At 43.3% G+C, this 27,403-nt stretch overlaps 1 protein-coding gene across 1 annotated transcript in view; it reads right to left on the bottom strand.

Moving 5' to 3' along the window:
• Positions 1 to 632: 632 nt before the first annotated feature.
• The window catches only part of TSPAN7 (tetraspanin 7), a 91,757-nt gene continuing 64,986 nt past the window's right edge, over positions 633 to 27,403 (bottom strand). Inside the window, exons 2-8 of the mRNA XM_066545481.1 lie at positions 19,710 to 19,898; positions 17,136 to 17,210; positions 15,549 to 15,644; positions 13,629 to 13,784; positions 8,998 to 9,081; positions 2,661 to 2,733; positions 633 to 1,765 (exon numbers count right to left, since the gene is read on the bottom strand). Coding sequence (XP_066401578.1) covers positions 2,665 to 2,733; positions 8,998 to 9,081; positions 13,629 to 13,784; positions 15,549 to 15,644; positions 17,136 to 17,210; positions 19,710 to 19,898 — 669 coding nt within the window. The 3' untranslated portion in view covers positions 633 to 1,765; positions 2,661 to 2,664. The remainder of the gene's footprint in view (positions 1,766 to 2,660; positions 2,734 to 8,997; positions 9,082 to 13,628; positions 13,785 to 15,548; positions 15,645 to 17,135; positions 17,211 to 19,709; positions 19,899 to 27,403) is intronic.

Below are 27,403 nucleotides of genomic sequence, written 5' to 3'. Positions count from 1 at the left end.
ACTGATGGATGGACAAACAGACAGACAGACAGACAGAGGAAGGACTGGGACTCCAGCAGCTGCACAGCTCCCACAACCAGAAGGCTCCAGGAGTTCTCAAGTCTCCCTCTCGGTCCACACTGCCAAGCTACGGGCTTGCCCCAAAATTCCCAGGTTTAAACTTCCACGGGTTTTCTGTCACATCTGTGACATTTCACTTACTCAAGTGAGAAACAGATAGCTGCCTGCCTTTCCATGAGCCCACCCCTCAACCCCAAAGCTCTCTTCTCTCCTTTCTCACCAAAATCAAGAGAGAAATGCTTAATGCCAAAATCACTCACTGCACTAAGGATGGGATAACTAACACTGTGGATTTTTAACAATTACAAGAAGAAAACTTGCAAAGCAGAGGGTATTTGTCCCGTGGTGAAACCAGCTGTAGAAGGAGTTTTGAAACAATTCCAGCTCTTTCTCCTTTTTTTTTTTTATTTTCCCAGAGTAGTCACACTTCTCTTTTACAAGCAAATTAGTTGTTAAAAAACACATAAAGACATGTCACGCCAAGCTGTGCCTGGGTGTTTCATGTTCACTTCCCCCCCTCCCAAAAAAAGAGTTTTCTTATAACTAAAGAATGAGACAGAAGCAGCTAGAAATCTGTAATGGTTCCATTTATTAATACGTATATCACAAATACTCACAATATCAATGCATTCTCATTTGCATGCTAGACAGAGGCATTATTAAAAAAGTCCTATTTTTTTTTAAAAAGGTTTTAAACTTTTGCTTTCCCCCAAAAATATTTCATATGCCTGTTATTTTTTTTGAGTTTTTTTTTTTTTGTGTCTCTGTGTGTGTGTTTTTATTTTGATTTGATTCCACAATGTACTTGGTGGCTGCAACCTCAATGCAAAAAAGAAAGAAAGAAAAAAAGAACAGGAAAAAAGTATGAAGGCCGCAGTACAGCACAGTTCAATTAGTTCATAGCTACATAATAAAAATAAAGGGAGCAAAAATTTCTGCCTTCACAGTAAGCAACAACACAGCTTAATAACAGTATTACACAGGATCAGGTTCCGAGGCAAAATGCACTAGACAAAGCCTACCGGGATACGCACTAGGCATACAACACTGAGTAAGAATCAAAGATGTAGAAGAACATCAGGAATAACAGTTCCCTTCAAGCACAACATTTTAACATCATTTTCAAGTATCTTTATGTTATGTTACCGATTCCTTTGTTTTTGGGGAGAGGGGGGACAGGCGCAGGGGAAGGGGGGAAAGGATGGAAACCTTAGTAAAGCAATAAACAAACCAAGAAATTAAGATAAAAACCAAAAAGAATATATATTTCATATACCGGTTTATATGGATGTGTGCAACACTTATTAACCATGGTGAAAGGCTAATTATGCCCTCCAGTCACTACATGCACAGCCCGATCAATGCTGTTAATGAGTTACCTTTGTTAACTTACGATGCAACTACTGTGTGACCAAGAACATACAGACGGTGCCGTCCCCCGGGGGTGGCGCTGGCTCTGGAGGCCGAGGGGACCCGGCCACACTCCGGGTGGCACCGTGGAACTTCACAGGATGGGACACTAGGCGTGGGACACTTGGGGAGTGGGGTGGGTGCGAGTGTGCGCGCGCACGGGCTTGCTCGTGGGGGTGTGCGTGCGTGCGTGCGTGCGAGAGACAGTGTGTGCTATAACATTCATGGCAGTCTTTCTCCAGCTCTGCAGCTCCTGGTCTTCACACAGGCTCTGGACTTCACACTTCTTGAAAGACTGGAGATGAAAAAGAAAAAAAAAACCAACCAAAAAAAAAAAAAAAAAACCAACCAAAAAAAAAAACCAAAATAACAAACCAACAAGTGGGTTGCTTTGGTTGATATCAGTATTCGCAGCAGGTGTTTTGATCTCTCTTTGTTGGAACCCAGGAAATTCCTCTGGCTGCCCTGGAGGGCCCAAGCCCCTGCCTGGGGGGCTCACAGACCTTAGCACAGAACCCAAGACCCCTGTGACTTTGATTTAGCCCTTGGAAAAAAACAATTACCAACCTTATATGAAGAATTAAAAGCCATGACAGTTTAAGTAGAATGATACTGAAAAATAGATGTGAAAAATGGATTTTTGGGGTTTTTAGAATAGGGGTTCGGGGGGCAAGATGGAGGAATATGGGCGTGTCCAGCCTTTCTCCTTCTTATTCCTAACCACCATCTTCTGCTGGGATGTTGGCACCTTTAGATTGGTTTAGAGTAAAAGCTCACTGTCTAACATAGGTGATTGGTATTGTTTTTTCCAAGGGCTAAATCAAAGGCACAGGGGTCTTGGGTTCTGTTCCAAGGTCTCTGAGCCCCCTGGGCAGGGGCTCGAGTCCTCCAGGGCAGCCAGAGGAATTTCTTGGGTTGCGACATCTCTTCCCAAGAAAACTGAAATGAAAAAATTCAACACTGCATTCCCCCCCCTTCTATTTTTTCCCCCTACCACACACAAAATGGGGATGAAAATCCCAAAGCAAAGAAGCCCATGGGAAAGCTTAATTCTCAATGAACACGCTCAAAATGAATGAATGAGAACTCAGAATGTAAAACTTGCTCGCTGTCTTCAGCAGAAGCAGCACAGCCACAACACAGCAAGGCTTTTATAGCTTTATATCACCAGGAAAATGGGAAAAGCTCACCTTGTTACACCATCTCGTACTGGTTAGCAGTAATAAACCGGGACAGACAGCATGCCAGCAGCATCCCGATCAACTGTTCCAGACAAGACAGAGACAGAACAGAATTTCAGTTCAATAGAACAGAATTTCAGTTAAATACATCAGTGCAGAGCATTGGTAAACATGTAGTTCATGTTCTGGAGTTATTATGCACAACGTATTTATGCCCTATTTTAAGGACTGCTCTAATTAGAAAAACAGCATTTAAATCTGTTGTCTGTCTTTGTCAGATCTTCCTCTTGATTTTTGACATTTATTTGACAGACAGCATGACTTTTTGGTATTTTTTAATCCCATTGTCAAAGTCTGGCCAAGCCAGATGTGAATGAATAAGCTACTGGGGGTATCAGCTTGTTACAGGCTGTGTTTCACTTGCTCCACCTGCATCCCTCACCACCACCCCTCAGCCCTGAGAGCTGGTGCCTTTAACTTCTCTATCACTGTGCCAGGGAAAAGCTTCCTGATGTCCCACACTGGTTATGCTTCCTTTACAAGTGATGCAGCACTGTAGAAATGAGCTCTGTAAATCTGGAAATAACTTTTAAAAAAGTTATTCACAAAATTCACTATTCCCTTGGCTGTCACTCAGATTATTGTAAACAGATCCCAGGCTTCCACTCATCAATAAGCACTCAGTCTTTTCAATGTTTTGTCTACTGCAGTTTCTTAGTGCTTCCTTCATGTGCCAACAGTGTTAATATGCTCTAAATAATTCAGCCTTGCTTTTCTCATTGGGGTTGGTCAATTAATTAACTCCTGAGCACATCCAGAGCATGCCTAGGTATGACTGGCTGGCTGCTCATCCAGACTGGATCCTCCTATTTCACAGCCCAGGATTTTGTGTCCCTTCCCCTAGACCAGGCAGTGCTCGCTGCTAACACAATCATCAAAATACACATCTGTACCATCTTGCTTTGGGCTGGCACCAGCACAGACCAAGGCCAAGCCAGGGTTAACTCAAATCTGGATAAATTGTTTCCTGTCCCTAAGATGTCACAGTCCTTGTCGGGCCATGCTTCTTTGCCAGAAATTTGTTCAGTTTCCTGTTTCAGTGTCCACAGGAGCTCTTCTGGGAATTTCCAAAGGGCACTGAGCCACATTTAGAAGCAGGTTGAACTCCCCTCTTCCCCACATGCACCCTCTGATTTTGGCACCAAGGATGACACTGCCTTGGTTAGAACTAGATGTGGGGCACTGCTATCAATTCCTGACCAGCCTCCAACAAAAACCAAAGCTACCAGGGTCCAGGGCCTGTGTTTTTGGTTGCCAAAACAATACGTTTTTGTCTTCTCTCTTACTTTTTTCTTTTCTTCTCTTTTTTTTTCCTAAGATTATCTTGATCTTCTGAACTATTATATAGAAAGCAAAGAGATTTCCATACTGTGGTCTTGCCAGAGGTGGAAACCCTCCTCAGCTCTGAAAAATCTCAGCTGATACCAAGAATAGATTTTAGCTATTTTGTTGCCTATTCTACTCATCACTGGGAGGATGATTTAATAAATTTCTGAAGGTGTTGCTGAAAACCAACCACATTCTACTGGCTACATGACACTCTGTTGTATTGCACTAATGTGAATTCTTACAACACTCCTGCAGCTCGTTCATGCACTGTTTCTTTAGCTCAGATGAATTTTGGAGAATGAGATTTCTGGTTTGGACAGTGCTGTGTATTTCTTCATGCTCTGACAGGCTGAACACGGTGAGTGTCTCTGGGTGGCCCTGTCCCACCTCCTTCATTGTCGTTTTTCTGTGTTTGTGGTGACTTTGAGTCTTTCTTCACCTTTCTTGGCTGGACTCAGAAGTTACCTCTCTGCCTTACTGCATTTTTAAGTAAGATGAACTTTGCAATGCATTTAATCCAAATTATTTTCCCTGAGCAAATTCCAGCCCAGACCCAAATCAATTCCTCCCTACAATGGCCAAGAATGTACATTGCAGTTTGTTTATTTTTCCCCACCACAAGCACTCAGGTTACAACCACTTTCTTCTCGACCCCAATCTGCTGCTTGCATCAGGTTTACAAGGGGAAAGATGCTGCAGCCTCTACAAATAGGAAACCACAGGCTTTTCTTTCCCCCTTCAACTGGAGCAGACTTCCCCAGACACCTCTAATTAGGGATTCTTCTCTAACAATCAGTGTGTCTAAACTTTGTAGCATCTGCAGGCTTTTAATGGTGTTTTGTTTTACTCAGTTCACTCCTAAGACGAGTGGCAGGTTACTCATGAGTCTATCTCCATGATCTTTGGCCCAATTATTGATTCTTGGCTCTGACCTTAGGCTGGTTTAGGCATTTAAGTGGTTATAGTGACAGAATGCTTAACTCTGTATTTCAAAAATAATGGCATGCGTGTCAAGCCATTGCACACACATTTTATTCAGCATTTCTAAGCATTACCAGGACATAACAGAGCTATAATAAATAGTCTGGAAACGCTTTGAATGCATATAAAAACATGTGCTTTTTGATGTGTTGATTTCCACATTTAACCGCAAGAGCACTGCTCCTCCTGCAGCCCAAAAGAGGCAACATTGTACTGAGCTGCTGAGTTTTCTCCACGGTGCTCTTTCATTACAGGCAGAACTAGAGTCCTCTGCTTTTCAGTCAGGCTAGAGGCTCCCAGACTGCAGCACAAATCAGCACTCTGCACCCTGCCTTGCTCTCTGCATTTGTTCCATCACTTGCCTCCTCTGCTCTTCAGGCAGGAGGAAGCTCCTTATCCCATTGTGCACCAGGTTCCTGCAGCTCCTTTGAAAAACCAGAAGAATTGGTGGTAAAGGATTCCCACAAAGAAACTGCTGCTGGGAGCTGCATTCATTTCCCTGCACTCCCATTGCCCCTCAAATGCCCCATCTCAACTTTTATCCACTTATTCATTTATTTGACTTTAGTCTCTTGATTTTTGAGTGCTAAGTTGTCAGACTTGGTTTTGCATTTGTCTTCTTTCTTACTTTTTTCTTTTCTTCCTTTTTTTTCTAAGATTATCTTGGTCTTCTGAACTATTATATAGAAAGCAGAGAGTTTTCCAGACTGTGGTCTTGTCACAGGAAACTTGAAAATGCTGACAAATTCTTTGGTTTAGACAAGTGGGAAACCCACACCCCTCAGTTGTTTCTCCTGTATTACCATCCTGCTGGCCACAGGTCACTCCCAGCAAGCAGAATGCAGTGAATTTCTCATGGTTTCTAGGAGCAATCTCAGGCACATCTTAGTTCTGGCCATTGAAAACCATCCACAGCATACTTTGTAGCAGTCTTATCCCCCCAGTACACATAATAACCGGCTTTTAAATACACTTATTCTGTAGGAGTTACCACTGACTGGAAGCTGTTCTGCATGACATATTTATTACACCTTATTATACTGAAGAGAAAGAAACTGAATTGCAATTTGAATTTCCATTTTATTTTGGGTCTTGGTATTGTCACCATTTTTCATTCTTTGGGAGAATTTCTATAAATAGAAATGTGTTGAACTAACTTGGAATTCATCAGCACATCAGGTAAGCCAAAACTGGGGGGAGGGTTTAATCCATCAGGAATAATTTTTTAGCTCAATACCTTGTCATATTCTCAAAATGCAGATCTCCAAACGTGCAAGTTCTCTGGCTCTATTTTAAAAGGGAGAATTTTCTGTGTCACATGTCAGTTGTTTGAGTCAGCCTCCTGTGCTGTGGTGTGCCTCTGTCACAGGCCCTGCCTCCACTGAATCCACTGTGAGTAGCTTTCAGAAACAGCCCAGTCTTAGACCAGATTTCAAGTCACATCTTGGGGGCTGATGTGGATCCCATTCCTCACCCCTGAGCCAGTCCCAGCCTCCCTGTGCTCAGGGAGGAGCTGGAGCAGACAAGGGGGATGATTTCTGCACCAGAACCAAATCCACCTTCAGGCAGAGCTGCCCACACTGATGCTGACAGTAAAGAGGGTCCATGGCTGCAGGGGAATTTATCTTAGAATAATGGGACCTGCACATGCCAAACAACTGGTTTGGAGCACATGGAGAGCACCTGATTTCAGCACCAAGGGAATAATGTGAACATTGCACTGAGCCTCCCCTACTGACAATCTCTAAACACCTCCAGACAGTGTCCCTTGCATTCCTTCAGCCAATGCCTGCACTGTAGTTTCATCTAGGCACAGCTCTCCATCATCTGTGCAGTTTGCATAATTTCATTCTCTGTTGGGCACAACACAGCAATAATTTTTCTGCTCTGAAGAGCACCTGCTAAATGGAAATTATTCCAGCTGGAAGTGAACATTGGCATCCAAGTCCGAAAACCATCAAATTTTATTTTGTTGTTGTTATTTCAAACCCAAGGAGCAGATCAGACAAGGTCAACAACACAGTGTTTTTTATAAGAACTCTTGACTCTGATGGGGAGGTCTGTGCCAGGCCTGTAAGATTTGCAATGCCATTACACCAACTTTCCCTATTTCTGGGCATCAGCACATTCTCCATGCTAGTCAACACCTAACAAATCACGTGGAGGAAAGGCCCTTGAGCATGCTTTGCTGTAGAGGAGCAACATGATTTAATTTGTCTTTTATTTAGATTAAACCTATTCTCAATAGGAACAGCAAAACCTCGCCTGCAGCTGGAGCCCTGCCTGGCATTTCTGCCAGCCACCTTAACCTGAAATCAATTTGTCAACACTGTCCCTAATTGGGCCCAGCAAAACAGATTACTCAGTAAATTACAACTGGCCACCTTCTATTCTTCAGAGCCTGGGAGAGCTGTGTGTTCCCCCTCTGCAGCCTCTCTCTTCTCTTTTTTTGAGAAGCCTGCTAGCACCCCAAGCAGCTGGGCATGTCCTCACAGTGCCAGAGCCCAGTGCCTGCTCTGGGGAGTGACATCCCCACCTGGCAGCAGGGCTCCTGGTGCCACCAGCAGTATGAGATGCCAACACCACACCAAAACACACCTCATTTTTCCTCTCAGTCACAGGGACAAAATGCCTTGCAGCCCTTGCTGCCTGCAGCCTGCCATGAAACACCCATTAAATGCTTTCAGGCAGTATTGGTCCTGACTCTTTCCCCCCAGCAGCATATTTTACAATTCTACTAGTCTCATTTTTCTTTTGAATAGCTTTACAGGAGGCATTTAAAAAGATGCTTTACAGCCTTCTGGCTATCTAGAACCCAAACTGAAACCCGAGCCTGGAGTCCTGTAGCAGCAATCAAACCATAATCAAGGCTGGAGAAGAATATCAGTGCTGTCACCATTGAACAAGAATTAGAATAGCCTATTTAAAAAACCCCTGACCTCCCCTTCTCCATGCACAAACAGCTGCAGATTGTTCTCCTTTTCTGGATCCTTGGCATGTGGGCACATGCTCTGGGCAGCTGCTGTTGAGATCAACCAACATTTCCACCCGCACCAAACCATGGGCTGCTCACATCCAGCACCTTGGCCACAGGGCATCAGGCTTCCAGACATGCCCAAGGCAGGGCACTCAGCCAGACTGAGCCCAGACAATTTTAGGGCTCCCTCAGGTTGTGTGCATGCTGATGGAGAGGATGTGGGGGCCGTTTCTCACACTTTTGTGGCTTGGGGATAGTTTTGAATTGTTTATATTTCCCTCTCTCTCATTTCTGCATGTTTCCAGTACAGTCCTTGCTGTGACACACAAAGTGACTGGAAAAAGGACACCTTGTTGAAAGATTCAGGGGTTCTCCTGCCCCTTCTTGATCAGAACAATCTGACCAGAGCTATACTTTCCCCAGTTCCTGTCTACATAAACGCAGTTTGGACATCATGGAGCAGAAAACCCCTTTTGGTGCAGACAAGGAGTTGGTTTAACAATCTGATTTTGGTAGACTTAACATTTCTCACTGTTCAGTGTTAAAGGGAAAATAAATCAAATTGGTCACAAAGTGTCCTCTCCAGGCCCCAGGTCCAGGATGGGGAGGCCTGAGGGTGCACTCCTTTGAATTCTTGAGTCCTTTAAGAACAAATAAGAGTACTTGGAAGATAGAAGCCTACCCAAACAATGGATAAGCTATTTGTCTTCTTAGCATTTATGCTCCATTTAAGCCAATGTTTTATTGGGTTAACCTCTATTTGACCCAGTGCAGGGACAAGTTGTTTTCCTTGAGCTAGTCATTAGCTCAACCGTAACTGATATTCCCAAGGAGAAACTTCATTTAAGTTGAAAAAAAGAAAATCAATGAACAGATGACCTCAGGACTAAAGAGCATGCTGAGTTCAGTCCCTTTCCATATTCCTTCCTTCCTTGAAGTCCAGGTAAAGAAAAAGAGGGGAAAAGAAAAGGGGGGGAAGGGGAGTGTTTATGCACATACCTGTGAGAATGCAATCCCAAAAGCCACTCCAGCTATGATTCCCATATTTGTCTCCATAAAACTGGTCACCAAGTCATAACAGCCCTGGAAAACAAACATCATCATTCTTTGTACTGACCTTCCCTGCCATGAATGCATACATACAAATTTCTCATTTGGAATGAACTCTGGCTAGACAATATTTCTGCTGTAATTTCCAACAGTGTCACCTTTTTTCTAAAACAGCAATTCTGAGTGAATGATGTGGAGTTGTGGCAAAACCAATTACTTTTAGAAATGAATGCATTTCAATACTTTTAAAATCTAAATGTGATGTTGCACTCATTTTTATGGGTCTTTTTAAAGAAAGTCAGTTAAAAAACAATATAGCTTTGACCTGAAACCAAACTAGTAACAATACACCAATGTTATAATACAACACAGATGTCAAAAATGAATAAATGATGCTGATTTCCTAATACTCTAGATATTTAATAAAGTGTCCCTTGAGGCATTCTGCTTGCCTTTACCCATCAAAGGACACCAGGCAAGGCACTGAACAGCATGTAACTTTAAACCATGTAACAAAGTTATCAAGGGTTTTCTATGAATTTTCTTGGTTCATTTGCCCTTGGACATAAAATTCCCTGTCCTGCTCCCCAGACTGAATTTTCTCTTTGCTGACTTTCTTTCTCTTTCTCAGGCCTCAATTCACAGCTCAGACTGGGGCCAGAGGATTCATGTGCAATATCTGCCCTTCTCTTGGATAGAATTCTTTGAGATGCTCCCTCTCAGTATAATAATGTTTGCCAAGTTTCTCCCCTCACCTATTTGACCCCTCAAAAAAGCATTTGAAGTTATCTCCTGCTTTGTGGTGCCTAAATTAATCTAAACATGTGACTTGATACATGAATTAAAAAAGAAAGATGGCACCAAAACCACTACACATCTCTTTTTTCTTTCATTATTAACCCCCATTATCTGTCTCCACAACCCAAAGTCACTCCTCAGCCCCTTTTGCCACCTTCCTCAAATGATCAACACTCTCTAATGACCAACTTCACTCTTGCTGAAGGCCAGTCCTGAGGAGTTTTATACATTATAGCTTTATCCACTTGATCAGAAATTGGAAAACTCAGAAATAACAGTGAGTTGCCTTTCCCAGCTTGGACTCCTGTCCCATAGGAGAGAAGTGTCTCCACATTTCACCCACACCCACACACCCCTCATTCTGCAAGCACTGTAGGAACTCCTGATGGCCTCAGAGCATCAGGTGCTTGTAAAAAATAACAGCAGGAAGGACAAACAATGTTCTTTATTTCAGACAGGCCATTCATTAAATAAATTGTACCATTTCTTTAACTTCTTTTATAACATCACAAAACATTTAATCCTGAGAGTAATGAAGGGCTGAACCTAATAGTAGCACAGCTGATCCTGATTAATTTCTGAAATGTTTATGTGTACATATCAACTTTGTTTTACCACAGTGTACAGTAAGTCTGATTCAAGCTTGCTTATTTAACCCATCAAGCAACTATATTTTGTGTGTCTTACATGTTATGCAATGAGATTAGATTTCTCAAGCAGCATTTTCATTCTGTCTGACATGGCTTAATGCTCTCCCAGCTCTTCTGAAACCAGTTCTGTTGAAGAGCCTTCAAGAGATGCAACACTGAAGCACAGTGGTAATTTGAGGGAGACAGAAGATCTTGTCAACAAAACATGCAATGGCAGAGTTGTGATCAACCTCCTAACTTGAAGAATCTGTTTTCCCAAGCCACAATAACCTGTTTTCTGAAGAACATTGCTTACATATGGCCCAGTTGCTCAGTCCTTACTGGGCACGGGCAGCACCCACTGGCACAGGGCAGGACAGAAGTGTGTGAGCACCTCTGCGCGCTGAGCAGAGATCCAGAGCACAGAAGGGACAGCTTACAATGGATCTGATCTTTCTTGACTCCATGCATCTGTTCCTTTCTTAAGATTTTAGAGAGAAATGGTTCTTGAGGTTTCTTAGTAAAGAACTGTGATTAAAAGCACTAGATGAACGTTAATTAGCTAATCCTAATGACAGCCCTTAAAGTTCGGTATTAGTGCTGTCTGAGACGAAGAAACAGAGAGCCCAAATAATTAACCCAAGGTCACTGAGCAAGTTAGGGTCAGAACTGGCAAAGAAAATCCAGGAATGCTGTCTTTTTGTCCTGTAATTATATTATTAGTTTAATCCTCTTTGGTTAATTCATTATTAGTCCTCAGAAACTGCTAGTAATTTGATTAGCTCATAGAGAACTCGTTTTTCTGATAGTTTTGCAAGAATCCACCAAAAGATGTAATCCAAATGTACTTGTCCATAGGCATGGTGAGATGGGTCTTCCACAACACAGGCAATAAATATTTTCCTTTTTCTCCAACACTCAGAGAGCAAAGGGTCTGTTTCCAAGATGAGCAAGGGGCTTGGGTCAGAGGCAATGGTGTTTGGTACTATCTGAAGTGAAAGGATAGGGTTAAACAACATTTTCTCCTTCTTGCTTTTTATTCCCATGCATCTTTCAGAAGCATCCCACTTTGCTCAAATGCCTGGGACAACTCCAAGCTCCCACAACTGCTCAACAGAAATCTGCAACTTTTGATTTTCAATGGCTATGTCAGAAAATGAGTCAAAACCACATGAACTTCCAAACATCCAAATTTCCTCAAGTAATTACTTCAGCTATTTCCTGAAGAATTGGCAGTGCTTTTCTGTTAGGTGACTTGTGCATTTGACAGGAGAGCAAGGAGCAAGAATGGCTGGAAATGTGTTTCCAGCCCTGGCCTAGCACTCACTGATCCCTCAGTCACTCCCTACATTTCAGCAGGCATCCTGTGCCACCAGGAACTCCAAAGTGGACAGGGGTTTCCTTGAGCAGGCAGACCAAGACACCTGGGGGAACCACAGATCAGTGCTGGGAGTGCCAATGGTACCTAAATGGTTTTGCAGGCAGGAAAGGTTGGGAGTGCACGGCTGTGCTGAACTGCAAAGCTGCTGGAGCACCAGCCACAGCAGAAAGCTCTCCTGCTGGGAAGGGGAGCAGAAGCAGAGGCTCAGGATGGGCTGCCCAGGAGGCACCAAACCTGCTGGGGGTGCTGGCAGTGCTGCACATGCCCTACATACACCCTGCCTCTCACCTTCCTTCCACTTCCACAAAAACATCAAGGTAGTACAAATTCACCAGGAGCAGCTGAACAGAGTGGCTCACCCTCCATGCTCATGCAAGGTCACTCTGCTGGTGGTGACTGTGAGTTACTCAACCAATGGACACTACCAACATTCCCCACACCTGCAACAAGTGGCTCTCATTAAACCATTGCAAAAAAAAAGAGAAAGGCTTAGTGGAAAATAATCCTCTAGCATCCGTTTTACAATAGATGCCAGAAAATGTTGTCTACTTGACTGGTTTTCAAAGATGTTTCAGGCTGTGCTCAGCCACCAGTCCAACCTTCTGAGTCACAGGTGACTGAGGTGAAAAAGACAGAAACAGAAGAGATAGAGGCATTTCCATATTTCCCCTGTTGACCTCAGGACTTCTATTTATTTTTTAAACAGATCTCTGAAAATAAAAACAGAAAAGAAAATAATCCTTAAATCTGACTAAGCTGCACTACTTAGAATGGTGATTTAGCCACAATATCATTCCTCTTACCAACAAACTCTTCCCTCTCTTGCAAATCTCACGTGAGAAAGAATTGATGAAACAGTAGCACTTGAAGCAATAACTTGAGTAGCACTTCTTCAGCACAATGTCTAATGCATAGATGCTGCATTATTTTCTCTTTATTCTTTCCTTTCTTAGCATTTTCTGTATTTTTATTCTCTAATTCATTTTCTTCCTGTTCTCCCTACTTGCCTTCTCAATCCTATTTCTGTCTTCCCAACCTTCTCCTCCAGGTGAACCCAGGGAAGGGGTCACTTTGCAGCCCTACACCTTCAAAGATTTTAACTCACAATAAATGTACCCACCAACCACAGCATTTACTGTCAATCACCTGTGCCACCATCATATTTTCTGAAAAATCCTCTTTGCCCAGGATTTCTCTCCTGGGAAGCTGAAAAGCCTCAGAGAAAAAGGAAAACAATATTATTTCATTTGCTTCTCCCGTGTTTTGCTGCTTTGGGATGTGGTTTGGAGATTGTTTATCCAACAAGTGAATAGTTTTGACTTAATGACCAATCACTGCTCAGGCTGTTTTGGACTCTGAGGAGAGAGTCAAGAGTTTATTATTATTATCTTTTAGTCTTCTCTAAGTATCCTTTCTCTATTCTTTAGTAGAATTTTAGTATAGCATTCTAGAATAGAATAGAATAGAATAATAAATTAGCCTTCTAAGAACATGGAGTCAGATTCATCATTTCCTTCCTGCCATGGGGGACCCTGAAAATACCCCACACCTGTTTTTCTTCAGAACTGCTGGGTCTGGGATTGGATTTGAGAAAGGGCAGCTGAAAGAAAACGAAGCAAGTGCGGGACCAAGCCCATCCTCACCATTACTCCAGCCTCACTTGCACGTTATCAACCAACCATTTGAAATGAAATGCAAGGTGCAAGCAGGCACACGCTCCCCTGGGGTGCTGGGTGGTGTCACAAGTGCCTCTGGCACAAGGTTACTGGTACCTTCTGGTTTACTTTAGTGGCAGCCACGGTCATGTTGCGCAGATCCTGAGCGTTACAGTCACTGGAGTTCATGCAACAGCTCGTAGGGATGCCGTGCTTGAAGAAGTAAGGGCTGGTGCTCCAGTTGGTGTAGCTCTGAATGCCACAGCAGCTCAGCTGGGAGGGGTAAGAGGCAGGTTTAAAACACACAAACAAACAAACCAGAATTCAAACTAGACCAGAATCATCTCAGCCCACTTCATAAGCTCATAATCAAAATAATGACAGGGCACCTCAAGTTTTGAAAAGCAGATAACACCCCTGCCCCATTAATTACAAAAGTACCAGGGATGCAGCTTACAGAACATGGGAGATGATGACCTACTAAAAGAAGGTATTTTATGAGCAGAACTATTATTTGTAACATTTGATAAAGGTCCAGCCATAAACACATCTTTTTTAGTTGACAGTCTGTTGTTTGTTTTGGGTTGTTTTTGTTTGTTTGTTTTCTTTACTTTTTTATTTGATTAAAGATGATCCTGTAAATTCAAGACCTCAAAGCATTACACAGAATTACATGTAACACATACAGGTTAAAACTAGTACAAATCCATAAGGTGAAGCCTCTCTAACTCACCAAAATAATTTCTAGGACAATTCACTGAGCTGTGAATAGAAAGAGACCATATGTTCACAGGGTGTATCTAGGAAGTCAGCTAGAAAACCCTAAATTGGGAAGGATGTTCTGATTTAGATCCTAAGCTAGAAGTCAGAGACTCAAAAGTGTGGAGTATGTGCTGAATTTTCTGCATGGAAAGGGCTTATAAGTGCAGTTCCTGTAAAGAGAGAACTATGAATGAAATTAACATTCTGCTACAACAGAAACACTGAAAAACTACTCAGAATTATTTCATTTGGCCAACTCCATGGAATCAGAAATTTAAAATACAGGTTAACATTATGCAAACAGACAATTTGACAGCACAATATACTCGATTTGGAGCACTGCAGTAATCTGCTAACCAGGAGAAGCCAGGTTAGAGTACAGTTTCAACCATGCTGAAGGGTCCAACACAAGAGCTGTAATTTCTAAAGGTCTGGAAATCATCAATACAATTACACTGATAATTTCAGCCATTCATAGAGCCACAATCATATGGAAAGGAAATTGGCTCATGGAATGTATTGCAAACTGAAGGAACAGCTTCTTGCTAGGGCAGAGCTTCCAGTGGGAATTTAAATGTGAATTTTATCACTCTGTGTTGTAGTTGGTGTATTTAGTCTCTTGTGGGTGGCATCCCCAGCTGGTTTGGCTGTGCTGTGGCATTTGCTCCTGCCATGTGTTCTGCTGGAAGGCAAGGCAATTCCCACTGCCCTGCTGCCACCCTGAGGGTCAGAGAGGCTCTTCTCCACCAAGCTCCTACTCCATCCCTCCACCAGAGCTTTCACTGCCAACCTCAGCAGTTTTCCCCTCCATTTTCCTCTGGGGAAAAGATACCCAGTTTTTCTTCTTGACTCACCAGGTCTCCTTTGCCAGCCTCTCACTGTACTAGTGAAGAGAACTGCTGCATTTTATCAGTGATGCAGGACACAAGATTATAAAACCCTGTCTCATCCAGCTCAAATTTAAAACATTTTATGATCTTATTGGCAAATTCCCTTAGGAATAAGGTGTGTTCTTTAGGAATAGACCTGCCCCATAAACCTAATTCAAGATCTGGGACCAACAACAAGCCAGTGGGACAGGCCTTGCCTTTATCAGACAGCTTTTTCACTAAAATTTAGGAATCCTGGGCAAGCATTTCCTTTAGATCAGTTTTGCCAGCCTCTAATTTTGCTTGCAGATTACAGCTTGCAGATTGAGCCATCAAAACTTCACATTTTGGGATTAAATCCGTGCTTTCTCTATTGTCTAATTTTGGTACCCAGTTTGAAACTTACACTTTCCTGTACGTTATCCACTGCATGGCTCCGCTCATCATTCTTGTTGTAATTCTGGATTGCCTCGGTGTATGTCCTAAGGAAAGTATCCTTGATCTGTGAGGGTGAGGAATAAGAAACAGCCCACATGAGCAACAAGAAGCACAATATCTGAAGCAGTTTTTGCAGGAAGCAGATTTCCTAACAAAATACCCAAACTAGCTCTTCCCAGTTGTTTTTAAGGGTGTTTTTAGAGCTGGCAGAGCTCCCTCTTAAATGTCAGGAATAATTTATGCCATTTTTCCAGTGGGATATCAGTCACAGAAAGAAGACTACCCTAGCAAACTGATATGTTAAAAAATACTGTAAAATGACTTAACCTATCAAAAAGGTATCATTTTATGCTTTTCCACCCAAACACTTTGCTCCAGCACTAAGTCTGAAGGAGACTGCATGCTTCTCCCTGCTCATGGATGCCAGGTGTACAAACACACTGGGGACACAAGCCAGTGGCACCAAAGTAGGACATAAATCTCCTGACCAGGCATCCCCAGCACCAAAGGGATTTGGGTAAGGAACAAGAGGTCCCTCAGCTGGAAGGTGTCAGGCACATCATCAAGAATGGCACTCGGGGTGGGACAGGGGCTGGGAAGCAGATGATATGAGCAACCTACATGGCTGTGGCCTTAACAAGAGACTGCCTCTCCCAAAAGGGAGCAGTCTGACACTGGGGCTGCTGCAGGTTAGGTGGGATGAAATGGGAATCCTCAGCAGCTGGACAGGCACCTCAGGACCACATTAAAAACAATCCACTGCTTGCACGGGTGAGCAGCAGAAAACTCTATAGCAATGGAAATGTCATGTCAAAAGAGCTGGAAAACCAGCTCACACAAAGAGAGGAGACAAGGAGGGTCCTGGGGCTGCTCTGGTTCAGCACCAGTGGCATGGAGGTCCATGGACTTACAGCCAGAGATAGACCTGATTACAGTGGATAAAGCAGGAGTGTTACTACAAATCTAGACCCTCATGCTTTTTTAAAGCTTCTTCCTGTCCCAGTTTCCTCCCTCACTCTACTTCTAATCTCTCCTTATTCTCAAGATAGAAATGAAATCCCATCCCACTCCCTCCCCACCCCCTCTCTCCCCCTCACCTCCCCCAGGGAAAAAAAAAAGATTTACAAAACAGCAATTCTGGTGTGATGCAGAAGTTTTCTCTGCCTTACATAAACCAGCATTTGCCTGGCTGAAAAAGTGTGTTCAAGAAAAGCATTTAATCTGTTTTGCAGCCCTCAGCATATGTAAAAGAGTAAAGAAGATCTTCCGTGGTGGACACACAAAACCTGATAGCTCCAGAGTAAATCACCAGGCAGCTGAGGGCAGGAGCTTTGGCTAAATCCCCTCATTTGGAATGGCACTGGTTTTTAGGAGCTGTACAGGTCATTGTGTCACAGCAGCCCCATCCCTGGAGATGTGCTGGAGCCAAGCTCAGTGCCCTGCACGTTCTCCACCCTCCAGGGAGCTCCTCAGCAGCTCCTGCCCTGCCAGGGAGGCTCTGCCAGCTGCAAACATTCCCACCTCCCACCTTCCAGCTCAGCACATTTCCACCTACCTCGTGGCGAAAGACAAACCCTGAAATGCCAGCCACCAGCTCAGCCAGGAACACCAGGGACAAGAACATGGCATACTGGAAAGGCAGGAGGCAAGAGAAGTCAGAGCACGACAGGCTTTTGTCTCAGCACAGATGTTATCACATGAAATGTAACCTTCCCCTCTAGGCACCCTTCAAAGATGTTAAGAAACCAAAGGTCTTTTGGAGGAGATACACAGGTCATGGCCTGAATGTAACACACGTGTTTATACAACTCACAACTGATGTATATTGCTTAATTATTGGCTTTTCTGACATTTCTGTTCCAAGTTTCTCAGCATTCTTATATAAATTAAAACACACTCACATGCCAGAAGTGAATCCAAGTCACTCAGGTTTTGATCTTGCAATAAGGAATACAAACAGACCCTTCCTGTTTGCATGGTGCTCTGCTGAGCTCAACATGCTTCCCCAGGTGTTTTGGTTTGTGTTTATCTATCTCACTGCCAGGCTGGGATTGGCTGCCTGGTTCCTGAAGTTTCTCCAATGAATGAACTGAAACATTGCCTTGACTGGAAATATTCTCACAGTAACACTAGACATATGCTCCAAATACTTTGCTGAGCCAAGGTCCGTGTTTGGCTTTAGGTGCAGCATTTGGATCAGGAGCTGAATAAACCTTGAAAACAGTGCTTTCAGTGTAGGCACTCACCAAGTACTAAAAATATATTGAAGCAGAAATAAAGAAGGTAAAGAAAAATTGCAAAGTGGGATAGTAAAATTTGAAGTTGGGACTTAATTTTCTGGAGGAAAAATTACCTTTTTATTCCACCTGCTAAGTAACAGTTAATTAAGAAAGGAAATATTTTAAATTCAGTCCTAGCAGGATTTAGTGGAGAAAGGGAAACATAGCTTTCATGAAAGGTTATTGGGAAAAGGAGCACAACAGTGTAAGCAGAACTAGAAAAAACATGTGTCCAGTTAATGCAGCTGTCAAAACACTGTCTGTTCAGGAGAGAAAAGAAGTTCAGGAATATTTCTTATATGTACAATGAAAATAAACCCATGTGCTTGGAACACCACATGCTAGGGTTAGTGGCATAGCTTTAAGAAAGTTATGGAGCAGCTAGCAGAGCCTGATTTCCTATGGATTTATACCATCATTCACCTTTATCCCTTTCCCATCTGGACTGCAGTGACTCCAGCAAGCCTCTGCACATGCCCTGACACCCATCACCAGCAAGAGACAGCAGTGAGGTTCTTGCCAGCTGGCCACCAGCTGATGGAATTGCAGCTGCTGCATCTCCCCTTCCCCTCCCTGCCATCATTTGGGGAAATTAACTCCCTTTAACATGTTCTTTCTTTTTTAAAATGCAGTTAAAACTGGAGAAAAATAATCCCATCTCCTTAGAAAACCAGTCCCAAAATACTGTAGCAGGAGATGCATTGCACTGTCAAGCCCTTTCTCACTCGTTCAGTGTTTCATAAGTGCTGTTTCCACCCTTCATTCCTCATGCAGCATTTTGCTCCTAAATATGCCTAGAAACACAGTTTATAATGTAAGTTTGTTTAACCTGTAGTTATTTTGAATTTTAAGGAAATTTTCCAGAATTTTCTGGAAAACTCAGAACAGAGAAATTCATACAGAGAGAGGTTAAAGTGGACTGAGGGACAACAGCTCCCCCTCTGCTCAGTGCACCTTGAGCCCCTGCTGCTTTTGAGGTGAGGCCAAACATACCATAAATGCCCTTCTTTTTGGGTTGAATTGTTCTATCCTAGAACAATATTCTCCTAAATGTTAGGAGAAAAAGAAGGGCAGGCTTTCATGAAGTTCCATAATTTCACATCAGGGTATTAAACTGATCCCTTAAAATACAATTTGAAAGAATTTCAAATTGATAAGGCTTTGGGAATCTTTCAGATTGTAAATATATTTATCTGTGTGGCTCACAGAAAACCAGAATGATTGTAGAACAACTCACAGAGCAATTCAGCAGCACCACCCTGCTCCAAACACATGGGCCTATGTGCCATGTGTTGCAAAATTCAGCCACAGTCAATCAAAAACTGGGCTTGGTGAAGGTTTTTTTCCCCCCCCTTTGTCCAAAAGGCACAAGTGCTGAAAGCAATGATTAATAAAATCTAGCTTATGTGCTTAAGAAGTTTCACCAACATCTGTCAGGGGGTGGGGGTGTGGCAGCAGCTCTCTGGTCACAGAGAGGGACAGGGACAACTTTCCCAGGCATCCTCCTGGGAAAGGCTGTGAGAAGATCAGAGCAAAGAATGAGAAACAATTCTTATCTTAACCTGTTGTTGTGAACATGTGGAGTGTTGTTATGGAGATTTGTTTACCAAAGGGTGGGTTCTTAATTAGCCAAAGGTGATGGTGTTTTAATTAAAGGGCCAGTTAGGTCCAGCTGTATCATAAGTGTCTATAAAAGCAATGGGTTTCTTAATCATGATAACAATAATAATAACGAGATTGATCAGCCTTCTGTGAATCACGGAGTCAGAGCTAATCATCACCCATGGCAGTGACAGTGGGGGGAATCCCAGCTGATCCCAAACCCTCCTCAGGCACTGGGGTTTGCTCACCAGCTTCAGCATCCATGGGCTGCCCCGGCAGGTGGCAAAGCAGCCGAAGAGGCCGAAGACGATGATGGTGGTGCCCGTCCCGATGAGCACGTAGGGGGCATTGGTGGAGTTCTCAGCAATCAGGGAGATGTAGGTGCCAAGGGTCAGCTTGCCCCAGACTCCCACTGCCAGCAGGATAACGCCAGTGATCTGCAAAGAATCACAGAATAAAGAGCTTGGAAGAGGCCTCTGAGATCATCCAGTCCAACCCACGCCCTAACACCTCAACCAGACTATAGCACCAAGTGCCATGGCCAGCATTTTTTTAAACACATCCAGACATAGTGATTCTACCACCTCCCTGGGAAGTGCATTCCAGTACTTTATTATTATTTAGGTGAAATTTTTTTCCTGATATCCTATAGAAGAAGAAATGTATTGTATTTGAATATCTGTATATAGGCTTTGCCCCGGGAGGTCCCACTTGTCCTTGATAAGCTGCAGCTGCAATGTCCTTAATTAAGCTGCAGCTGTGACCAATGAAGATAACTAAAATAAAAGAGAGCAAGTTAGCCAGTCAGGGAGAGCCTTGAAAAAAGCCTTGAACTGAGAGAGAACAACATGCAGAAAAAGAAGGGGTCTGTGCTGTGAAGATCTGCAGCCGTAAGAATACACTGAAGAAGTACAGACTTAAGAAATCTGACAACAGCAATATGAAACTCTAGAAATAGAAGAACAACAACAATATCCAACCTATACCTTCCCTGACATAGCTTGAGACTGTGTCCTCTGGCTCTATCAGTTACTGCCTGGTGGAAGAAGGGAACAAACCTGTCAGGAACTGTGGATTTTTGGTTTTTTGGGTTTTGTTTTTTTTTATTTTTATTTTTTTTTAATTTTTTTTTAAGGTTGGGGTGAAATGTGCAAGATGGTATTTTTTGTTTGGATTTAGATGTTTATTAACTTTTATATATATTATAGTCTTATAAATTGTGGGTTTTATAGTGCTTTAACATACTAAAGATGGAGTTGTATTTTTTTCTTTATAAGGCTTTTTTAAGGCTAAACTGTCTAATTAAGAAATGATATTTAAATTATTTTTACTTTTAACTTAATAACTAACTACTTGTGGTTCCTAATGAGGAGTTTTAAATTTAATTATACAATACTACTTAAACTTATGAAGAAAAAGGTGAAGAAGAAGGACTAGCTTTTGTTTTAATTTTTTAAAATTTTGTTTTATGCATGTTTTATGTTTTTATTTTGTTTTATGTATTGTTTATATATTCTAAAACTTTAAATTTTAAGTTTTCTACCATGTCATATTATACACTTCTATTTAAACTACACACTTATAATCTCAGTTTTATCATCCAATTTTGGAAGCCTTCTACACAAACTCAGGTCAAATGCAGTGTTCTCTTGGGGGGGGTCACTGCTTGCCAGCATGGAAAGCCTAAAATTCTCAGCCAGCAGGGTTCCAACCAGGAGCCACTGGGGAGGGCATCCAGAGCCTTCCAAAGCACTCAGTGATCCTGCAGGGATGTGCTGGTGCCCTGCTGCTGGCAGCAAGGAGCCTCAAGAGCTCCAGAGGGACAGACAGATGAATTAAACTCCAGCACCTGTTGCATTGAGGCTGGCACTGAAGGACAAACATCCAAGGGTAATCACTGCCAGGGGAGGATGCAGTGCACCCCTGCAGAACAGCTCTCTGCTCCTGCAGCCCCAGGGACACACAGCCAGCTTCTCCTGTCCCTCTGCCTGAGTGTCCCCTGCTCCCCTTGATCAGCCTCAGCAGGTGCTGGCATTTCTGCTGCCACCTTGGGACAGGATTAGCAGAGACTTCTGCTCTCCTGCTCACAGTGGCAGTAATAATAAATCCAGCTCTTGTCCATCTTTCAGTGCAACTGTGTGAAAAGTGCTGAATCCTTGTTATGGCACCCAACAGCTGAATGTCAGAAAAAATCACTGAGGAGCCTACCCACCCACAGACAGCAATGCCCCTGCCAAGTCTGTCCCATCCCTGCACTTCACCTCTCCTTGGCCTGAACAAAAGTGGATTAATCAGCAAAATCTGAAAGCAAGCTGTAGGGGACTGAGAAATCTGCAGAACAACTTCTGGTTTCTCGCCTCCAGTTCCACAAAGGGCTGGTTTCTGTGCCTAAGCTGCTGAAAGTTTTACCACCATCCCCAGGGAGGCATAAAAGCAGCCTTCACTGCCAAAGTGAACAGGCAGCTTCACATATGAAAGAGAGCTCAAGCCTCCTAATAAAAAGCATTTTTAGTTGGCTGTTTGAAACAATTACTAACCCTTTACTATGCATTTTAAGAGTTTGGTTTCCCCAGGTCTCAGGGGGGGCCTATTCAATTTATGGCACACACAGACTTTGGAAAAAAGGAGGAAAGCCTCTTGGTGGTTTATTCCCCTTCTGCTTCTTAATAGAGCTCTGATTTACAGGGATTTAAGGAAATCCCTGAGTTTGTTGGGAGGTCTAAGCCCCTGGGAAGCTTGGCATGGTGCAGAGGGGATGGGATGTTCCCACAAAGACACACTGGAGATGCACCTCAAGCTGCAGCAGTGCTGGCTGGAATTTTGCTCCTGAAGACAAAAACCCATAAGACTTCCCTACAAACCTTTCCATGACCTTTATTCAGCAGAGCACAAGCAGTGGTGTGACTAATGCCTACCTCCACCCCAAGGCAAGCCTCATTTCCTTATTTCCAAGACACACTTTTTATCACTATCTCTCTGTGCCATCACACAGTTAGGGAACAATCAATGTGCTGGTTTCTGGTTTGGTTTTTAGATTTTTCTTTAAAAGCAGGAGAGAAATGGGCAGACAGAAGACCAGGACAGAGCTGGCCTGAGAACAAGGCAGCAGGAATAGACACTGCTCTGGACACTCACCATCAGTACACACATCTTCCCCTTATCTCCTTCCTTTGACCCAAAATCTCTCCACCAGCCTAATTCTGTGACCAGTGACCAGGCTCAATTGTTACAAAAGCAGGGTGCTCTGTGTCCCTTTATGCCTGAAAGGTCTAAAAGGAAACTCAGAGCACCTTCTCCAATGCACAATCCCCCCAACCTCCTCCCCACCCCCCCAGTCTTCCCTACTCCCTTTCCACGGTAATGTTTCAATTCAGACAATGATCATACAGGAGATGTACAAAGTATTTCAGATATCCTGGCAGTCAGAGGAGAGTGATTGCCAGCCCTTTGACCTTTAGAGACCCTCTGAGCATCCAAACACCTAAACCAAACACCTTTGTTTATTTACAAACACCTGGAAGAGCCAGCACACATGGAGCATGAGAGCAGCAGTGAAATTCCACCAGTGAATTCCTACAGCAAAACCTGGTCTTCATATGGCCCAGCAAGAATTCTAAGATTTGTCCTGGAGATGCTATGACAGCTACAGCCTACAGTGAGGGAAGAGTGTCATGACCCCACTCCAGATCCTCAGCAGCCACAGAAGAAATGAACTGGCAGCTGCCCCTGTTGCTCATTTGGGGCATCATGCACATCCATGATGCCCCAAATGAGACATCTGGAGTGGTACAGAAAAACCAGCATTTGCAAAGGGAAAAAACCTCCCAAAAAAACCAAAAAGGAAGAAGTTTCCCTCTAAAAAGCAACTGCCAGACACTCCTATCTAAATGTAAAGACACGTGGGATCCTGTCTTTTGGTGTTTTTAAGGGAAAGCAAAAGAGAACAACTACCCAAAATCCCAAGTTTCAAGGCCTGTCACAAACTTACCAAATGCTTTTGATTCAGAAAAAAACTCTAAAGTTTTCCTTAGACTTTATACAAGCCTTGGTTTAAGCAGAAATAGCCCACTCTGGATAACACAGGCAAAGCTCATATCCACACCCAACCAGAGAACATCACTGGAGAGATTCCTGCCAGCAGCCAGGGCTGGCCTGATTTATCCATGCTTGGGACCAGTTCCTATGATCATAAAAAGCCCCAGAAACTCAGACAGGTTTTGTGTCCACAAATGGGCTTGCAAGTGGTTTGTGCTGGTTTTGGTTGTCTCTTTTTTATGCTTGCACCCTGTCCTGCCCCCTACACTGTTTTGATGGATTTTCCCTGCACCTTCTGTTTCTTTTCTGTGTTCTTTCTGTAGTTTGAAACATTATTAGAAAGCTATTTCATCCTGGATTCCATCAAAGGTAGATGATATCTTCCTTACAAAAGTTCACTGCAGTGGAAGCCCCTTGCACTCACGTTTCCTCAGCCAGGAAACCAGAGATGCAGCATTCCATAAAACATTATTAGTCCTGACCTTCATTTAGGTCAAAATTTTAAAGGTTAAAAGGAAAAAAAAAAACAAAAACCCAAAACACAGGAGATATCCAAGTAGGGCAAGGATTGTAAAGACTGCACACAAGTAGAAATCACATTGTTTAGTCTTAGCAGGTCTCACATTTCAGTGCCTCTGAGCTCAGGCTCAGCAAACACACCCCAGAAGCCCTTGACTGATGAGACGGCAGGAAATGAAGCAGGTGGGCCACCTGGACATTTTCTAACAAAAAACACCACTGAAATCATGGTGTTCCCACAGAATGTTTTAATCTAGATGAATTGGATTCTTCTGGCTTTAAAAAAAAAAATAAAAAAAAAATCTGTGAACCAACCTTTCCCCCCCACCCCCAGCTCTGCCTCTTGCCTCCCCTCAAGCATGGTACCACAGGCACATCCCACCATCACTGATTTCAGGCAGACAGGCTTTCTAGTCCTGTTACCTTCCTTCAGCATCAATACAGATGATTCCAGTGTTACCTGCAGTACTGCTCACAGGTCAGGATGTGGTGGTAAAGCTACCATGCTGCAGGCAGGCAGAAATACAGCAGAACTGACTCTCAGCTCTAACTCCACTTGTCCAATGAGCCAGCTGCTTTTTGGAGACACACAGACAAGGATGTGGCCAACAGCACTGACACAAGGGTGTGTGCCACAGCTTTACAGGACACAGGGAGAGTCATGCCCTGGTAAGGATGGGCATTCATAAAATCAGAACTAATACTAAACACATGCAGTTCCTCAATAAAAGGCAACAGAAAAATGTTTGAGAATTCCTTCTTTTATTAGTGCTAAAACAAAGATCAAACTATCAATCCCCTTCTTTTAGGTAACAGCAGCAAAATCTACAGAGAGGAGTGTTCAGAAAATAACTTCTGAAAGTACACTGTCTTTAGTTCTGTCAGAATTAGGCAGGAAAACACTATGCACTCATTTCAACTGGATGCACACCACTCCTAAAAGAGTCTGTTGTCTCCACACCCCAAAACCCACAGAGCACTGGTGGCACGATCTGAAGGTTGCTGCTGCTGATACAGGAGGCATGAAAGGTTCTACACCTCACATCCACAGAGATTCAAGACTCTGGCATTCACATTCTCTGAAAAAATCCCTTTGCCCAGGATTTTTCTCCTGGGAAGCTGAGAGGCCTCGGAGAAAAAGGAAAACAATTCTTATCTCATTGGCTTCTCCTGTGTTGTGCTCACATGTGGAATGTGTTTGGAGATTGTTTACCCACAGGTGATTGCTTCATTGGATTCTGCTGTGAGTTGTTTTCACTCTTTGGCCAATCAGGGCCAAGCTGTGTCAAGACTCTGGAAAGAGTCACAAGTTTTCATTATTATCCTTTCAGCAATCAGTAAGTATCCTTTCTGTATTCTTTAGTATAGTATAGTATTCTTTAATATAATATAGTCTTATAAAGTAATAAATGAGCCTTCTGAGAACATGGAGTCAGATGCATCATTCCTGCCTTCGTCGAGGCATTCCCTGCAAATACAATACAAGACCCTAATTCAAACCCTTATTTATACTCAGGATTGCCATATGTAATATTTAAAGTTTGTCAGTTAGAGAGATGAAGATAAATGTGCAGCAGGAATTGCTGGTTTATTGGTCCACATAATCCATGTCCTCCTGTTCATTACTGATGTGAGCAATTTTGATTCCTAAGGTCTGTCAAAATAAAACTTGGAAGCCAATGCTGATTGCTGCAGAGCACACAGCAATTCCTTCCCCTCCCAAAAGCAGCAGGAAGAGCTCAGCATTTCTCTGGACTGGTTCTTTATCTACAGAACTGAGATGCAGGAGGGCATCTTCATTCATGAGGATCTATCTCACTGTAGGTAGAATTCTTCTATTTCATTTCATATTTTCACCTTGCTAAATGAATGAAAAATGTGGGCAACTTAAAAAGAAATTCAAAGCAGGAGCAAAGAATCAGATACAAGGAAAATAACCACGTTGTTGGTATTTTCAGTTTCTCAATTCCAAATATTCCAATTCCATCCTTTTCCAAACACCAGCCTCCCTGCATTTTGGTGGAGGCATGCTGTCTCTGCACAGCTGTCCTGCAACCTTCTCCTCAAACAGGCCAGAGAAAATGGATAATGTGCTTAAAAAGGATGAAGCCAGGGGAAGGCAGACAAGAACTATCTCAATCCATCTTGGCTGAAGCTGAAAGGTCTAGCAATAGGTTTAGCAGGCTGTGAGGAAATGAGAGAGGACCAAGGCACACAGCTAATTAGCTCTTCCAGACATTTCCCCAAAGGAGGGAAACATTTTCATGAAGAAAATGTCTGACCTTGACAACATCCAGAACAAATCCTGCGTTAAAAGCATGTCCAGAGAGACTTAAAAATAACTGGCCTACCTCTGAAAATTTTATAACTTTCCCAAAATAGGCAATGGATCACATTCAAAATGTTCTTGCTTTACAGCTTGTCAAGCACTGGGAGTGGCTGGCTTTGAGTCTTCTCCTTCCTCAGCCCCTGGGCCCTCTTCAGGCAGGCAGGTGACTAAAAGGGATATAAATCTTCCTTTGAGCTTCAGTGCCAGCTCTTCACAGGCAGGGGCAAAGCATTAGGCCAAGACACAACAGAACATGGGAATGCCTGTGACCCAGCAACACACCTGAATTCTCTGTCCTCTCATCTGCTGATCTTGACTACACCTGCAAACCCATCTTGGGTCACCTTTGCACAGGGCTGATCTCTGCTGGAGCAAACAGGAAAGGAAGATGCCACCAGCTGTACCTTTGGAAGAAGGCAACAAGTTGGAAGCCAATAAATCATAATTTCTGGCCCCTTGGCAAACTGAGAGACAGCCTGTAAAGGTCACTGTGTTAGAGGAAAACACCTGCAGTGGCCATTCTTGTATGTGACTAACTGTTCTAGTGTCTTCCATTCCTGACTTCACCATTTCTTGACACATCTCCCCAGTACCTAACCTAATTACTTTGTTCCTCTGCTCCTGTAACTCAGGCCTGTCCCTCTCCTTCTTTGTTCCCTACAGTTTTCCATGTAAATAATTCCTTCCTAAAAAGACACAGCCAAAAGGATTTAAAGGAAAAACGCCCTAAAATTAATCCACATTGCTCTCTGAGATGCCTTGCCTGTCTCACCTGGGCAGGCTGCCACACCTTGGGCTCAGGGTTTTCTCTCCCTGCTGCATGTGTGGAATGTCCAGCACAAGGAATCTTGCTCCATCCCTTCACCTCAGGAATCTGTTTGAGTTATGATTCCAGCTGCTCAGCATCCATCCAGAGCTAGCTGCTGTCACAACACTGATTATCCACCACAGCCCTTGCTGTTTCTGTGCAAAACTGAGATTCCTGTGTTTAAAGCTACATGTGGAAAGCATCCTCAGGGGTACCAGGACAGGCAAACCACAGCAAGGGGGATGCTGCCT

The sequence above is a fragment of the Molothrus aeneus genome, chromosome 2 (genome assembly GCF_037042795.1).
Source record: "Molothrus aeneus isolate 106 chromosome 2, BPBGC_Maene_1.0, whole genome shotgun sequence".
In the NCBI taxonomy this organism is placed as follows: domain Eukaryota; kingdom Metazoa; phylum Chordata; class Aves; order Passeriformes; family Icteridae; genus Molothrus; species Molothrus aeneus.
This window is presented reverse-complemented; position numbering and strand designations above follow the sequence as displayed.